Source organism: Pituophis catenifer, unplaced genomic scaffold (assembly GCF_029215685.1).
Source record: "Pituophis catenifer annectens isolate HBS135680 unplaced genomic scaffold, rPitCat1.0.hap2 SCAF_1, whole genome shotgun sequence".
Lineage (NCBI taxonomy): Eukaryota > Metazoa > Chordata > Lepidosauria > Squamata > Colubridae > Pituophis > Pituophis catenifer.
The window spans coordinates 127,059,275-127,076,993 of record NW_027256881.1 but is presented as its reverse complement, the minus strand read 5'-3'; the positions used below and the strand labels follow the sequence as shown (position 1 = coordinate 127,076,993).

At 37.0% G+C, this 17,719-nt stretch overlaps 1 protein-coding gene across 1 annotated transcript in view; it reads right to left on the bottom strand.

The window, feature by feature from the left end:
* Positions 1–17,719, bottom strand: part of CSMD1 (CUB and Sushi multiple domains 1) — a 1,157,523-nt gene that overhangs the window by 264,913 nt on the left and 874,891 nt on the right. The window contains exon 10 of the mRNA XM_070954938.1: positions 16,842–16,963. Within this exon, the coding sequence (XP_070811039.1) occupies positions 16,842–16,963 (122 nt within the window). The remainder of the gene's footprint in view (positions 1–16,841; positions 16,964–17,719) is intronic.

Here is a 17,719-nt window from a genome sequence, read left to right as displayed (position 1 = left end):
ATAAATAAATAAATAAATAAATAAATAAATAAATAAATAAATAGGTCCTCCCTGAGATCTGAACAGGTCTGACCTTGGCATTCCAGAAGGTCTTAAGGACCTGTGAGTCCCTGCAGGCCTTGAGGTAGGGAAGATGCTCCTCCCCTTGTTAGAGGGGTTTAATATATATTGTATTTATTCATTATATTGTCTTTATATTCAGTTTTCTTACATTGTGAGCTCTCTTGAATTACTCTGGTATTGGGTGGTGCCAAAACTGGAATAAATAAATAAATCTCCCACCAGGCAATTACAGTGCAATATGTAAATGAGAGTATAATTCAGCCAGAAGTACTATTTTCAGATAATATGAAAAGCTTAGATGGGGGGAAAATGAATCTAAAATGATGTATGCTACTTTTTTTTTTCTTACTTTGATCAAGCTGCAGGCAAATTTTTGCTCTATCCTCAAAATCATTTCCACTAATAGAAAGTATAACTTACATTAAAGTGTATTTCCCCCAGCCATTTAAATGTGATCTATTTTTGGAACATGAACTCTTTAAAGTAGAAATTCAACAACTGCAACAATTGCTTTTCTCTACAAAGCAATGTAAGATTGAAAGAACAAATAAATTCTTGAGTACCTCACATCTAGCAAAAGGTATATCACATTTATTTTATTCTTCTTTGCTGCCATGAGAACTTTTCCTTAATAGAAAGAGAAATTTATATGGTTAAATACCCACAGATTACTCAGGAATGAATAGCTTTATTATTTGCTAGGTCATTCAGCAATGACTATTATGATTTCTCATATTCCCAAAGCAATTTGAACTGTTACTTTCCAGTCGTTCCAAAAAAAGTATATTATTATGCAAGGTCCAGTGCATAACCCAGTGAAACTTTTTTAATTATATATATTTCATTTGATTGGGAAACTACTATGTCTCCAGTCGTCAGTTATTGTATAAAGGCAAATGCAGAAGCTAAAATCTGATACTGTATTGCAAAAGTATGAAGATTTGTTTTTTTTTGGGGGGGGGGGATTTGCAGAACACATAGAAAGGACATCAGTATCAGAATGCCAGTGTTCTTAATGGCATGTATTCAGCTAGTTTTAAAAGAGAAATATAGCCCTGCATCCTGTACTATAACCACAATCCTGAGCAGCTCACAAAGTAATATAACCCTATTCCCCTGTTCAATCCAAACAGAATTTTCATGGTCTTCTCCTTCATTCTTTCTTCTATATATTTCTTTTTGTAATGTGATTTTTTTCTGCACTCTTTCTTTATGATCAATCTCAATATAATTTTTCTTGTACTTATCAATCACATGCATATTCTATCCACATTAATTCAGTATTCTTGACCCTATGTCTTGCTTTATTCCACATAACTCTTAAGTAACATCTTCTCTCTATATTTAAATTACATTACACTTCTGCTAAGTCTAACTTTCCCTCCTTTGTATGTGTTAAACCTTTAATGCAAAATAAACAAAGAAAAACAAAAATCCTGACTAAGACAGGGTTCAGCCCCATGCCCAAGCAGTAAGTGCAGCTCTCCTTCCTCCTGTTTTTTAAGATTTATCTCTGTGTATTTATTATTATTATTATTGGTTAATCTTTAGTGAGATTCACAGCCTTTGAGGCTAGTTAATAGCTCAGCAGCTCGAGTCCTAACCAAGGACCTAGGAACTGTTAAGATATCGTCAGAGGATGTAAGCTGTTCCGAGTAAGGTGGTTTTTTGTAGAGTCAAAATGTTCAAGTCTGGCAAATTTAGAATTTCTAAATAGCGGGGTAGCCCTTTGGGTTATTATTATTATTATTATTATTATTATTATTATTATTATTATTATTTATTGGACTTATATGCTGCCCTCTCTCCAAAGGACTGAGGGCAGCTCACATCAGCGAAACAATCCCAATAAATACACATTAAAACATACTGAAACATACTAAAACCAATTTAAAACCAATTTAAAGCAGTAGACCCCATTAGTCCAGGCTAGGGCATTTAAACAGCCATGTCTTAAGCTCGCGGCGGAAGGTACGAAGGTCCAGGGCCAATCGAAGACCAAAGGGAAATTGATTCCAGAGGGTGGGCGCACCCACAGAGAAGGTTCTACCCCTGGGGGTCGCCAGCTGATATTATCTAGCCGACGGCACCCTGACTAGGCCCTCTCTGTGAGAACGCACCGGGTGATGGGAGGTCGATGCTGGTTGCAGGTGGTCCGACAGATATCCTGGGCCTAAGCCTTACTTGCATTTGGCTACTGGTTTTGACTCTTTATATATTAAATCCATTTATTCTAAATCAAACCTTACTTCCATTATATATCAGTCTTATTGTATTTATTAATCAATATTCAAGTCCCTATTCACACAAAACATTCCACTACTCATGTCTATTCACTTTGTTCTAGACTTTGTCTTGTCAAAATCAACATACTTCTTTCTCATATTTATACATTATTTGGATGAAATGAAAAGCAAAAATTGGCTCTGCATGACATATATTTTTGATCAGAAATACATTCCCAGACATTTAACAAACTAATCTTCCTGTAGCTTGTTTTTCTTTTTCTTTTTTTTTAAAAATATCACCCTGGCTACCTGTATAAAATTAATGTATTTTCTGCTGTTGTATGTATATATTTCAGATTTAGATTCAGAGCTGTAGAAAAATCTCAAACCTGTCTCAGAACACTGATTATGCTAAGCCACAAGAAACAAATTTATGCCAGACATATGCAAAACACAGGGTTCCTATTGATTATACAACAAAGTGATTACAAAAATTTATGACCAAACAGGTAGTTGCATTTTAGACTATCACAGTTGGGGAATTTGTTGGACTATGAGCATGACTTCAGCCATACGACTCACAGGCAGTCCTTAACTAATGACCACAACTGAGCCCAAAAATGTCTGTTGCTAAGCACATTTTTTTCCATTTTATGATCTTTCTTGCCACAATTGTTGTGAATCACAGCAGTTGTTAAGTTAGTAACACACTTGTTAAGTGAAGCTGGCTTCCCTATTGACTTTGCTTGTGAGAAGGTCACCAAAGGTGATCACATGACCCTGGGAAACTGCTACCTCTATACTTACATGCCAGTTGCCAAGAGTCCAATTTTTTTATTATTATTATTATATTTTCTTTTCTTTCTTTTTTCTTTTTGAAAAAAAAATATTTAAAACAAAAACAAAACATAAAACCAGCATCATTCAAATACAATCACAGACAGTGTGTCGATCGGTTAAAATTCTTTTGTACACAATCCCATATCCAAAATTACCTATTGTTTAATTTCTCTTATTTAACAGTTTTACATATCGCTTTATGTTATTATACTCATTTAACCATTATTTATCATAAGAAAACACTTCATATTATTTTATCATTACATTAATTTCATATTTCATATTTCATCTCCATGCTTTATTTTCTAACCATTGGTAAAACAAATCCCAAATCAAATAATATTGTTTATCTTTCTGTTCTCTAATTTCAAATGTCTATTTACTCATTTCAGCACAGTCCATAATTTTCTTAATAACTTCATCATCAGTAGGTGTCTTCTTGCCTTTCCAATTTTTAGCAAAAACAACTCTAGCCGCTATTTCAAGTGTCTGAATTTTGATCATGTGACCATGGGGATGCTGCAATGATAACAGTGTGAAAAAGGGCCACTCTTTTCAGTGCCATTGTAACTTTGAACGGTCATTAAATGAATGGTTGTAGTCAAGGCCTACCTGCACACTGTATGTTTATTTGGTAATTACTGCTTCAGTCAATAATGCTGACTGAATGAAAAAAGGATTAGAATCCACCAGGAAATCCTATGGATACAGCAACCCCTGAGAAACTCATAAGATTGCAGTGGCAACTATTTTGGTCCTGTTGCCCACTCACCGCCACCATCCCTATGTAATTTTTAACACTCTGAGGCTCTATAAATCCTCAGTCTCCAAGGCAGCTCAGGGAAGAATTGGTTTGGGGAGGAAAGGAATTATATAATACACTACTTCATCAATGCTTCTTCCCAGTCTGGAAAGTGGATGACTGGCAACTTGTACAAATTGTGATTGAAGCTTTTGGCTCCTTAATTGATCTACAGAGTTTTCTTAGGTTTACACCAACATGCTCAGTTCATATGTTCACTTTGGCAGGGTCTGCCTATGGGACATTGCAGAGACTTTTAAAAAGCTTTAAAATGACTGGAGTTTTGTTTTGTTTTGTTTTGCATTGTCTTGACATCATCCATCTTTGGCTGATAAGACAGGTGTAATCTTTCCTATAGCAGGAAGACCTGACAATAATGATTCATATTATCATCACTACATGGTTGGATTGCTGCAATGTGTTTTATATGGGGATGCCTTTAAAGATTACTCAGAAACTAGAGTTGATCCAAAATGCAGCAGCCTATTTGCCGATTGGCTCATATATATTACAGTTATGTTCTATGAGCTTAGGATGAAGTTGTCATACCTAAAGATCAAGGAGGCCCATAAGAACACTGGCCCAAAGCCAGGAAACCTGTCTAAAAGATTGTAAAGTTTTACTGTTGTTTTAAATTCACTGGGTCTCCATGTATTCTAAAGAACCAGTTGTGCCTTAGTGTGTGGTTGAAAGTGATCTTCTGCTTGAGCAGAGGATAGGACTAAAAGACCTTGAACATCCCTTCCAAAACTGTTATTCTATTATTCGTGTAGCTGTTTTATAGGGCTGTGAGTGTGTGAATGAGTGACCATAAGCCAAACTTGGACACGCATGTAACAGTTCCTTCTATCTTGCATCTCCTGCATTAGTTTTCAATAAATTCCTGGTGCAATTCAAACAAATTGATTGAGAAAGCCCTATATTGGCTTAGTGGCAATATACCTCCAGGACTGCTACTTCCATCTGAATCAATTTAACCAAGTAAGATCCTTCTAGGAGGGGGAGGTTTGCTGCTGGTGCCCCATTTCTATGTACTAGGGAGAGCTAAAATCAGAAAATGCTATTTCTCCAACATGACACTTACTGTATGCGCTAGAAGAAGGGTGTCAAACTCGCGGCTCACAGACTGGATGTGCTGATCCCGCCCCTGCCCAGTTTAACGAAGGAGAAAAATGTCCCGATATGTCATATGATGCTGCCATGACGATGCGAGTTTGACACCCCTGCTCTAGAACTCTCCCTTTTCAGCTAGCATGGTCTCGTTTGCTAGCTGGCCTTCCAGAAGTTTGTTGTTGTTATTGTTTTCTTGTTTTTCCTACTGTTGTTAAAATATTGTCATTATATTGAAATAGGTTTTGATATTTTGTTTGTGGATCCCTTTTGAATATTGTATAAATTTTATACCATGGATGCTGTAATGCTTTATGTTCTCAGCTGCTATGAATATAATAACAATCAGAAGCATACAAACTAACTACATAAATTGACATTAGAATCTGTGACTAGACAAGTGTTTCTTAACCTTGGCAACTTTAAGATATGTGGACTTTAACTAAGTAAGGTTGAGTAAAGAAAAAAAAAAGGAATACATACTTATTTGTGCCTTCACTGAGCATTTACAAATAATAATGTGAACAGATGGATCACAGAGCATTGTTCCAGTGTATGATTTTGCAAAATTGTGAAAGTATATTCATAATTCTTGCATAAATATATAAATCAACTAATGATCTGCTAGCACCTGCATATCTATCTATCTATCTATCTATCTATCTATCTATCTATCTATCTATCTATCTATCTATTGCCACAGGGTAATTCTGGGCGACTTACTGTATTTCGAGAGCCGAGGTGGCGCAGTGGTTAGAGTGCAGTACTGCAGCTACTTCAACTGACTGTTAGTTCAGCAGATCAGCGGATCAAATCTCACCGGCTCAAGGTTGACTCAGCTTTCCATCCTTCCGAGGTGGGTAAAATGAGGACCCAGATTGTTGGAGGCAATATGCTATTTAGTATACTGTCTTTGGTGTAAGCCGCCCAGAGTCCTTGGAGAGTGGGCGGCATAGAAATATGAATAATAAAAAATAAAAAATAAAAAAAATAATATTCTGTTGGGGCCACATTTGCAGTAACTAAGGCTAAATTGCAACGCTCTCTACATGGGGCTCCCCTTGAGGTGCACTCGGAGGCTCCAACTGGCGCAGAGTGCGGCCGTGCGGGTGGTTATGGGAGTGACGTGGAGTTCCCATGTAACACCTCTCCTGCGCGAGCTGCACTGGCTCCCGGTGGTCTTCCAGGTGCGCTTCAAGGTTCTGGTTATCACCTTTAAAGCGCTCCATGGCTTAGAACCTGATTATTTACGGGACTGCCTGCTACCACCAATAGCCTCCCACCGGCCAGTACGCTCCCATAGAGAGGGGCTCCTCCAGGTGCTGTCGGCCAAACAATGTTGGCTGTTGGCCCCTAGGGGGAGAGCCTTCTCTGTGGGAGCACCTACGATCTGGAACGAGCTCCCCCTGGAGATACGGAGGATCCCGGATCTGTGCACCTTCCGACGCGTGCTTAAGACTCTTCTATTTCATCAAGCCGGCCTGGCCTAAATCTTCCCCCTTTTAAATGTGGAAATTTTAAATTTGTTTTAATTATAGGGTTATGGGTAAGGCGTTTTAAATTGGGGAGCCATTTTGGATTTAATTTTCTTTTAAATGTATTTTAATGTTTATATTATATGTTTTTTAATCTTGGCTGTTCACCGCCCCGAGTCCTTCGGGAGAGGGGGCGGTATAAAAATTAAATAAATAAATAAATAAATAAATAAATAAATAAATAAATAAATAAATAAATATTGAATGTTTGACAGCTACTTCAAATTCCGTCCCTGAATTTTGAACAAAAACACTGAAGTGTGTATGATTGACATTCAGGTCTGCTCCATGCATGAAAAAAAAATGAGAAAGGGAAGGAGGGACATTAGTGGGAATTATGACAGTTTAGAAACCTGAAAATAGCATGTGTTTAATTATAAATTACAAAATCAAAAGGCTAGAAGATAATTTCCACACTGTGTTTTATGTTTTCACAGTTTTAAAATTTTAAAGCAAGGTTACAGCAGCACACGTTGAAAACCTTCTCTTTTATTTGTTTGCAACTTTCCTGTTAGGTGTCTTTTCCAGCACTGCCTCACATTACCCTGATTAAGCATCAGTTTGGAATCAGCTTGGGGTGCAGTGCCATCTGTACGCTGACGACACCCAGCTGTACATCTCCACCCCAGACCACCCCAATGATGCCCTTGAAGTGATGTCCCGGTGCCTGGAGGCCATGCAGGTCTGGATGGGGAGGAACAGGCTCCGACTCAACCCCTCCAAGACTGAGTGGCTGTGGTTGCCGGCGTCCCAATATAGCCAGCTGGTGCCATCGCTGGCTATTGGGGGCGAGACATTGGCCCCCACGGAGAGGACACGTAACTTGGATGTCCTCTGGATGCACGGCTGTCTTTAGAAGAGCATATGACAGCCGTGGCCAGGGGGGCTTTCTATCAGATTCGCCTGATATGCCAGTTGCGCCCCTTTCTGGATCGGGACTCTTTATGCATGGTCACTCATGCCCCCGTCACTTCCCGCCTGGACTACTGCAATGCTCTCTACATGGGGCTCCCCTTGAGGAGCACCTGGAGGCTCCAGCTGGTGCAGAACGCAGCTGCACGGGTACTTATGGAGGCAACATGGCGCTCCCACGTAACACCTCTCCTGCGCAAGCTGCATTGGCTTCCGGTGGTCTTCCGGGTGCGCTTCAAGGTATTGGTTCTCATCTTCAAAGCACTCCATGGTTTAGGGTCCGGTTATTTACGAGACCACCTTCTGCCACCAATAACCTCCCACTGGCCAATACGCTCCCACAGAGAGGGTCTCCTCAGGGTGCCGTCAGTCAGGCAATGTTGGCTGGCGACCCCAGGGGAAAAGCCTTCTCTGTGGGGGCACCCGCCCTCTGGAATGAGCTACCCCCAGGGATACAACTGATCCCGGACCTCCGGACCTTTCGCCGGGCTCTGAAGACTTTTAATTTTTAATTGGTTAATTTTATGGGTAAGGGGTTTTAAATTGGGGGAAGCCAATATAGATTTAATTATTTTTTAAAGTATTTTAATGTTTATATTGTATGTTTTTTAATCCTGGCTGTTCACCGCCCCAAGTCCTGCAGGAGAGGGGCGGTATAAAAATTTAATAAATGAAATGAAATGGAAACTCTTAGCTCAATTTAATCACAGTGATTATTGAATCACTGAGAACCTGTAAGACAATACCTGAGCTCAGCACCTCTTACAACCCTTTTTATGAAAATACTATTAGGAGTCTGCTGGAACCTATTTCTTCACACACTCGACCAAGGGAAGAGTACGAAGATCAAAATTGCCTGTTAAATAAATGAAGGGTATAATGCAGAGATGATTGCTGCAGGCAGAACATCTTTTGGCAAATGTACAACTCCTTTGCATTATGTTGATACAAGGTACTGCGAGGTTAGAAACAGCATATAAGAAAATGCTGAGCTAGGCTATAGGACCAATATGAATAACAAAACAGGAGTCCAACCTGAACTAACATATTCCTATTCTTTGCCTGATAGGCAGCAAGAATGAATCAATGCTAAAAGAAGATGCTATAGAATCAGCTAACAATAATTAACTGATGTGGAAAAGAAATACTTGTAAAAAACAGATTACACAGTTTATCAATTACATTTGTGAACAGTCTCTAGATAAAAAGGAATTTAGTTTTACTGATTTTCTCACTGCCATGATGTGTTTATCATTTTTTACCACACAGAGAATAAGGGGACCTGTTTTGCTTGAACAAGAGTTTGTTTCTCAGACTAGTTGAATCTGAATCAAAGAACTGGCTGTTTTGTTTCAGCTACAAAAACTAATGAATCAGTAGTGGGTTTCAAATCCCAGTGCTACTGGTTTGCTATTGGGAGCGTGTGAGCATGAGGTGCTTTTGCGCATGCATAGAAGGTTCTGCTCATGCACAGAGCATTGTTGATGATGTGTGGGTAGGTGGGCGGAGCCTCCCACCATCACCGCTACTGGTTCACCCAAACTGGGGTGAACCAGTAGCAACCCACCCCTGTAATGAATCCCTAGTTGAATTCTATTTCAGGCATGATGGAAAGTAGCATAATACTTGGGGGGGGGGGTCCAAGAAAAATTGCCTGGAAGACAGAACTGGGGCCTTGCTGTCTCTATTTCCCCATGTACCCCCCATTTACTACTTTAGAAATACATCATACATCCCACATCTAGTACACAAGACATTCTTGAGATTTTTATTTTTTTAAAGAACAAGATTTTTGAAAATTTGTATCAATTTTCAAGAAGCTGCTAATTCACTTCCACAGTGTTCTTCAGAGAAATTATTGAGTCTGTCATTTATACTTCTATAAATGTCTGTACGGATATGTCTGTTCTTTAAGTCTGTACAGATACAGACTTAAACAGATAATTAGGGCTGCAGAAAAAACAATTGACACCAGCCTGCCTTCCACTGAGGACCTGTATATTGTACGAGCCAGAAAGAGGGCTGAGAAAATATCTACAGACCTTCAGATCCTGGACATAAACTGTTTCAACTTCTCTCCTCGGGATGCCACTATAGGGTATTGCATGCCAAAGCAGCTACACTCAGAGACAGTTTTTTTCCTCATGCCATTGGAGTGCTGAACACCTAATTCCCACAGTACTGCCTAATGTCTATTTACCCACATAGTATGGTTGTATTACTTTTATCTTTCTATTCTATTCTATTCTATTCTATTCTATTCTATTCTATTCTATTCTATTCTATTCTATTCTATTCTATTCTGGTCCGGTCTGATCCGGTCCGGTCCGGTCCGGTCGGTCCGGTCGGTCTATTCTAGTCTATTCATCATTTGGAACTTCTCTTCCTAAAAAACCATAAATTCATTTTAATTATGATTACATTTTATATAAATTCATCTTAACTTTATTCTTTTCATTCTGCAAAAATAGAATTTGAGCATTCTGAGCAAAAAGCATTGGCTTTCTATTCGTCCTACTGAACATCTAAAACTGAATTTATACTTAGATTATTGAACACAATGTCTAATGCCGAATGATATAAAGTACTAACTATCCTTGATTTGTAGCATTCTATTTATTTATTAATTAATAAATATGATTTATATAGCACCCAACTCATATAATCCTAACTCTGTGAGGAATACATCAAATTCAGAATAAGAAACAATCAACTGTTATCCTACAGAACAATTTATGAGGTATCTATCATAATTCTTTCTAAATCAAACCAACATCCATTGTTCTATTTTAGATTTAGCCTATCCATAATAAATGTTGAAATGTTTTTCAAAACTTTTCTGACATAGTCCTTGTAATATATTTCCTGCTGCAAATACATTTGGACAGTTTGTTCCCAAGAGCTACACGATGGCACCAATATTAACAACAATGAACAATACAAGTTTTTTTTTTTAATTAAAATTTGACTTTTTAAAAGGTATGGGGTTAGCAGTAATGGATCATTATATAATCACTTTAGGAAGCACTGAAAAGTGGAAGCAACCACATAGATGTCCACCTATTACCCAATCCCTAAATGCCCTAGCTAATTATTCTCTGTATTTTAAACTTTCAGTTCTAGATGGAGAAACTAAATTCATTGGAGTCCACTGGACATTTTCCTTTATAAAGAAAAAGCAGGCAATAAAACAGGTTTGCAACTGAATATTGAATACTGACAAAATGAAAAGCTTTGTGGTTTGAAGCAACTGTGCTTTAAAAAGGTTGGTATACAAATGTTTGTATTTAATTAACAAGCATGGAAAGATACAGAATTATGCAATCATATTTTTAATCAGCTCCTTGGCAGTTTGCTCAGAATGACAAAGTCTGTCCTGCACAAGTGAATATTGCATATCGACATTGCATATTTGAAAAACAATTTAATAACAATGACTTTATTACAGGACCCACTAGATCTTCTTTTGGCTTATATGGACAGAGGTAAATATTGTGCAAACTATAGACCACAATGTGATCCTCCATAACCTGGTTTTAAGCTTTCCAAATATCTCCAAATCACATTGCCAAATGTACATAATTCTCATAATTTCTGCAATGTCTTCATGACACATGATGCCATTTGCTTTTCCAGCCTGCTTTGCAAATATCCATGATGGCTTGATTTTGCTTATTATTTCTTTATTATTATTTATTTGATTTTTATACCGCTTGATTCAGCTCGATTCAGGAAGCTTTAAGGCAAAAAGATTCCAATCTTGAGCTCTCCCAAACTTCCCCAGTTGAACCAATCTCCCCCACAACTGTTACATGTGTTGAGAAATGACCAATTGTGGGATGTAATGAGACATAACATGGATCAAATCACACTTCTGCAGCCTCTTTAGGTGCATGCATTCATCCTTTGATTTTTCAGTAGAACTCGGGTTGATGAAGAATTATAAAAGATATCTAGAACATCACTAATAAAAAGTAAAGAATGAATCTGACTGAGATAGATAGAAGCTTGTCTTAAGGGTTACTTAGTGTAGTTGTACTGACAATTTGGTTGGCTGGAAGCTTGTTCAAGGTGCCTTCCACCGTGCCCTTAAAACCTTCTTTTTCCAACAAGCCGAGCTGGCCTAACACTTTTTAAAATGTTTTTAATTGTTTGTTATTGTTTTTAATCATGGGGCCAAATTTATATATATATTTTTAATTGTATTTTAATGTTTGTAGTTTATGTTTTTATTTGGCTGTTCACCGCCCTGAGTCCTCAGGGAGAAGGGCGGTATACAAATTTAAAAATAAATAAATAAATAAATAAATAAATAAAATAAATAAATAAATAAATAAATAAAGGTTCCTCCTTGGCAAGGAGTGATCAGGGGAACATTTACAGAGCACCTGCAAGGAGTTTTCCAAGTATCTGTCAAACAAAGTTGCTCAGATCTGTTTGAATGTGTAAGTCTTAGGAAGTTGCTTTTGGCACAGTTCTTCAGGAACAGTTTGAGCCTGTTAGTCCATGGAGATATTTTCAGAGTTTGTTGCAGCACACACAGGCAGACTATTAAGCAGGATTCAAAAATGTTTTAATATACATAATCAACACATAAGGTATACAATACCTTTGTAGGTTTTTCCACATTGTAGAGAAGAGAAATAGCAAATACAAAAACAGCACAAAAAGTATGAAGGCTATTGCTTAATGCATTGTAAGCCACCCTGAGTCTCTGGAGAAGGGCGGCATATAAATCAAATTAAAAAAAAAAATGGAAGCACAAAATGAAAGCACAAAATGGAGAAGAGAGAAGCTAGTGCCCTCAAGCTTATATACAGAACAGTTAAGCCACGCCCAGGCTTCAAACTGTCTCTTATGGTCCCATACAACAAATACTGTTTCAGTTATCAAACAGCCCTCATTGGCTGACCTGTTGCTATACCCTATTCCAGTTCATGAATATACTCTGACAGACATAGATCCATATCTGTTTGTGCTGGTTAAGGCCTCCCAGGAGGGGGTGGTTCTGCTTGCCTTGTGGAGAGAATAATCTGTCCTCTTAGATGGCCTTGCTGGACCCAATAAAATTGGGAATTTTTTGTCCAGTCTCCAACTACTCTCTTTTAATGGAAGGTTGCCTTGCAATTTTTCAGGGAACAGATTATTTTCAGTCAGATTCAGAGCTGATTGTAGCACTGAGATGGCATTAGTCAAGTTTGCTGATGACCTATGGCAGGTGTAGGATGAGTATAGGGTGACCTGGCCCTCGCTGATCTCTCAGTGGCTTTAAATATTATTAATGATGAATATCCTTCTAGACCAATTGAGATCATTGGGAGTGGAGGCACAATGTTTGTTTTAAGAAATTGTGTTGTGCTGCCTGGCTGTAACGTTTCACTGCTTAGGATCACTGTTGTGAGATGGGAAGCCTTATCACTTGCTTAAAGAAAGAAATTTGGGAGAGGAGAGAGTAAAATTCAGCCTGGAAATGTAATAACACAATAAATGATGATGATACAAACTGCAGAAGAATGATAATATAAGCAAATATCCATTTGCCCTTTCTGCCAACAGAACTCCATTTTCAAAAAGCTTCCATCAAAAGAAGTTGGATCCAACCTAGTATTTATTTTAATTGTTTTGATTGCTCTCTTGCAATTTCTTGATCTAGACAATTCATCTTATAATATCCTAATATAATTGTGTCTTTCCCCCCCTTTTTTACCTTTAAACTGATGCTTTTATTTAACTATGTACCCTAGAGAATTCATTCAGCTAGGTGGTGACACTAATTTCTAATGTAAATGCTTGATTGTTTTTGTTTTTGTATTTGTATTGGTGCCAACCTCCCAATTTGCAGAATCCCTAAAGTGTTATGCTTTTAAAAACAAAAATAAATTGATGCTATTAAAACCAGTTAAAGCTTCTGCTCTAAATGAATTAGCATTTATTTTATCTTTCCTTTGGAAAATTCTCTGCTGGACCATTTATCTACCCATTATTACCTGACTGTTTGCTCTTTTCCATCACAGAATAAGAACATTTGGAGGCAGGGGTTATTAATATGATATGATGGAAATGTTCTGAGGCAAAGTTACATGGGACATGTGATAATTTTTTTTAAAAAAAAAATTAAAAATAAAACATATACAAAAAAAAAGAAAACAAAGTTGTGGGACTTTCAAATCTCTACTGAACAGAAAGCAAAAGTTAAAGGAAGGAAAAGGAGTAACTGGAAATGAACGAGATTCAAAGGCAGGTTATGAATAATTCATGGTTACTACAGATGTATGCTTCAACCAAAAATATTTAAAATTCCTGAAGCGTGATGCTGTTTACCATAATCATTTCTTCTCGTTAAGACTGCCCAGATGTCATGTTAATGTGGATTTAGAAACAAAAGCATTCAAATTGGGATATCTGTTTAATAATTTGTCATTTTTTTGACATAAAACATTACCTAGCACACAGGGCCAAACTGAAATGTTCTATAATTCCCTGCGTTAAATATGATCGAGAAAACCACAGAAGATGGTTTTAGGAGCCTGGTTTAGCTCAACAGACAGAAGCACTGTAATTTAATACCAGCTGTCTGCAATTAAAGTAAGATCGAATCTCGCCAGGCTCAAGGTTGACTCAGCCTTCCATCCTTTCTAAGGTAGGTAAATTGAGGACCCAGTTTGTGGGGGCAATAAGCTGACTTTGTATAAATATACAAAAGAATGAAGGCTATTGCTTAATGCACTGTAAGCCGCCCTGAGTCTCTGGAGAAGGGCGGCATATAAATCAAATTTTAAAAAAAAGATACTTGTACCCTATCAACCTTCTTTTAATTGGTTTCAAAGAGTTCAACAAAACTAGTAAAAGGGAGGTGCAAACAGGATGGAATTTTTAAGCTGGTATTGACTCCTGGTGACTGTCTAGATCAGGGGTGTCAAACTTATGGCATCACAGCAGCGTCATGTGACATATTAGGGCTTTTTTCTCCGTCGCTAAACCGGGCATGGGCATGGCCAGCAGATGATGTGGGCCAGGAGTTTGACAGCCCTGGTCTAGACTAATCCCTGCAGTTTTCTTTGCAAGTTTATTTATTTATTTTTCGAACCACTTGGAAGTGGTTTGCCCTTGCTTGCTTCCCAGGATTGAGAGGAAGTGACTGGCCTAGTGTCACCCAGCTGGCTTTGTACCTAAGGGAAGACCAGAACTCCAAGTTTCTAGCACTGTAAACTCATTCTTTACATAGTGGTAGGATTATTAAAAAAAAAAAAAGAACAGAAAGAACAGTGACTAATTTGTACCAACATTCAGTATCAGAAGCCATTTTATTTTCATTGCTAAAATTCTGCCATGTAGCAGTTGGAATAATTAGAAGGCAAAGGGGATAAATATGTTGCATAATCAATAATGCTCATCTTTGGCATAGTTTAATCTTGATATCTCATGCTGTAGAAATGAGTGGTATTGTGCTTCTTTCTCCAAAATTTCAAGTTAAAAATTGTATTATTTATAAAATACAAAGAAAGAAGATGGGCAATAACATTGTAACTAATTATTTATGTAACTAACATCATTGTAAATAATGATTTAACAAATGCACAAAATATTAAGACAATCAAAGTAATAGCACATTGAGTACAGATTTAAATATGAATATATAATTAACTTTAAATTCATTTTATTTCCCCTACTTTTTTCCACATGTATATCCCATGAGGAGGGCAGAGTTATATGTGCTATATACTATTCATATTCCTGATGAATTCTCAGTACCTCTATGTTGCTATTAAATATCACTGGGATCCAAATAGTCCCCTGTGGTATATCTGTCAATGTTCAGAGCCATAATTACTTAATTTAACTCTATGAAACTATCCCTTCAATTCTGAAGACAGGAGACCATGCTGAAAGATCAAGCAGGATAATGAAATCACTCTTTCTGTATCTTTCCTGAAGGAAATCATGTATTAGGATGATCCTGTCTTCAAGCCAGACTGGACCCCAAACTGAAATTGGCTCAGTGTAATTAATTTCATCTAAAAATCAATGATTACTAGAGCAGCTACAGGTATCCTTTAGTCTCTACGTGGTCAAGACAATACTAGAATGGATGCCAAAAATTATGCTACACCCAGCGTTCCTTCAGAACAGTACAGTTAGAGCTGAATAGAAAAAGCCACAGAAAGGAAGAACAGGCAATACTGTAACCCAAATTTGGGGAAATACAAAGTAATAGTTAATGAAGTTGGGTTGTGGAAATTATCCCAGAATGGAAAATATTAAGAAGGGGGAAAACCCCAAAGGAACAAAAATTAAAGTACCTCAGGAATTAACTGCAAATTAAAACACCTGCAGCACAACCTAGTTAAAGCCATTAGGAAAAAAAAACCAATACAAAACAGCTATTTGTAAGCTATAAACCTCTAAGAAATGACTCAGTAGGGTTATGTTCAGCAGATACATTAGTAGGACCCAGAGGAAACACATGGTAGAAAGCCTTCAAAATAAGCAGAGCATTAAAATAGAGTACTTTTGAACAAGTAGAGAACAAACCTGAATAGCTTAGTACTACTAAAATGTGGGAAAAATAATGCTACAGGAAAAAGCAATATGTTTAATGATAGAGACAAAAAGAAGTTTTCTTGAATTGGCTAATCTATAAATTCATAAAATGCAATTCAAGAAGTGACCATTAAAATAAATATTTGTCTGTTGATGCCGAGTTCTGAGAATATCCATTCTACTTCTCTTTTCTTACAATGTAAGGGGAAGATAGAGAATGTGTTTTTTTTTTTAAATGTAGGCAAACATAACATCTAAGATTCTGCTTTTATAGTTAACATTGCCCCTTTTTGAACAATGAAATTATAATAATTAGATCAAACACTGCAATTTCTGGCTTCTTATATGCTGTTAATTCAGAAATTTAATACACCAAGTTGATCAGACTAAGCTTAAAGAGAAAAGACATCTCAGTCTTATTACGAACCAATTTTGGCACTATGGCAAATAGAACATGATTGTTAATGCAGAAAGATTACATCACAAACTAAAATCTTTGAATGGTCACAGTTGCTTTTGTGAAGGAGTCTGCAAACAGAAAAGTTACTGCAGTTCTAAAATGACTTCATTGTTGACATCAAAAGTATACATAGTATTAAGTAATCACTAAGACATAAATTCACATTCATATTAAGGAAGTGAAACAAAATTACATATGAATACTTTGTGGTCTATATTTTGTATATTCAAAATGTTATCAAATCTCATGTAAATTATTATGTACTAAAAACAAAAGAAAAATGCTTTATTTATGCAAATATCAGTACATTCATTGTAATTGTTTAGAAACCTACAAAATGGGAAACATACCTTTTCTGGATCAAGGGTTGTTATAACCCATACACAGTGTGCATTGTCTTCATATTGAACAGGATAATTGGGTGATGTGATAATACCACTCGGACCACGGAGGTTAGAACCACATGTTCTAGCTAAAAATATGGAAAGCATGAAATAGAAGAGATTTTAGAGATGCTCATTTATTTAAAGAGAAAATAGCAGGATACTGAAAGTTACCTGATGTGGGGATAGCTATTACATTTCTTTAAAATTTATAAATGTGCTACAGAACTTCCAGTTGCACTAGAACTATGGATAGCAGTCTATAAAGAATTTAAAAAGAGCATTATTTTCATAAAGAAAGAACAGTGTTTATGTCTTTATTTTACTGAATGTGGCCAATCACAACTACATTTCTTTGCAATTATGCTCCATTTTATGCTTTGCAATTATGCTACACTTTCTGTGCAATTATGCCACATTGTGCTAATGTAATATGTAATGAAACAATTCTCAAAAAATTACAATCCTCTAGTATAGACTTTAATGGCTGGCAACAATGAAGCAGTGATGAGCTACAAGGCTAAATGGTCATGGTCTACTTTTCTCTTGTTCTGCTCAGGAACCATCTTTTTTGGACTCCTCAGATAAGGACCAATCAAAGATCAGCTTGCCAACTTCAAATACAAAAGCCCAGCCAATCCAGTTCAGTTGCCAGTAAACTGTGAGAGGGACATCACAAAGCTTACTTTCCTCTGAAGGTAACAGCCATAAAATATCAGAACCAGAGAAAACTGTGCTACACCTTCAAAATAGTAAAGCTAGACAAGAATAGAAAAAGCCATAGAAAATAAACCAAACTTATTCAGTATGAAAGCTCATCACTGCTTCATTACAATTCTCACTTA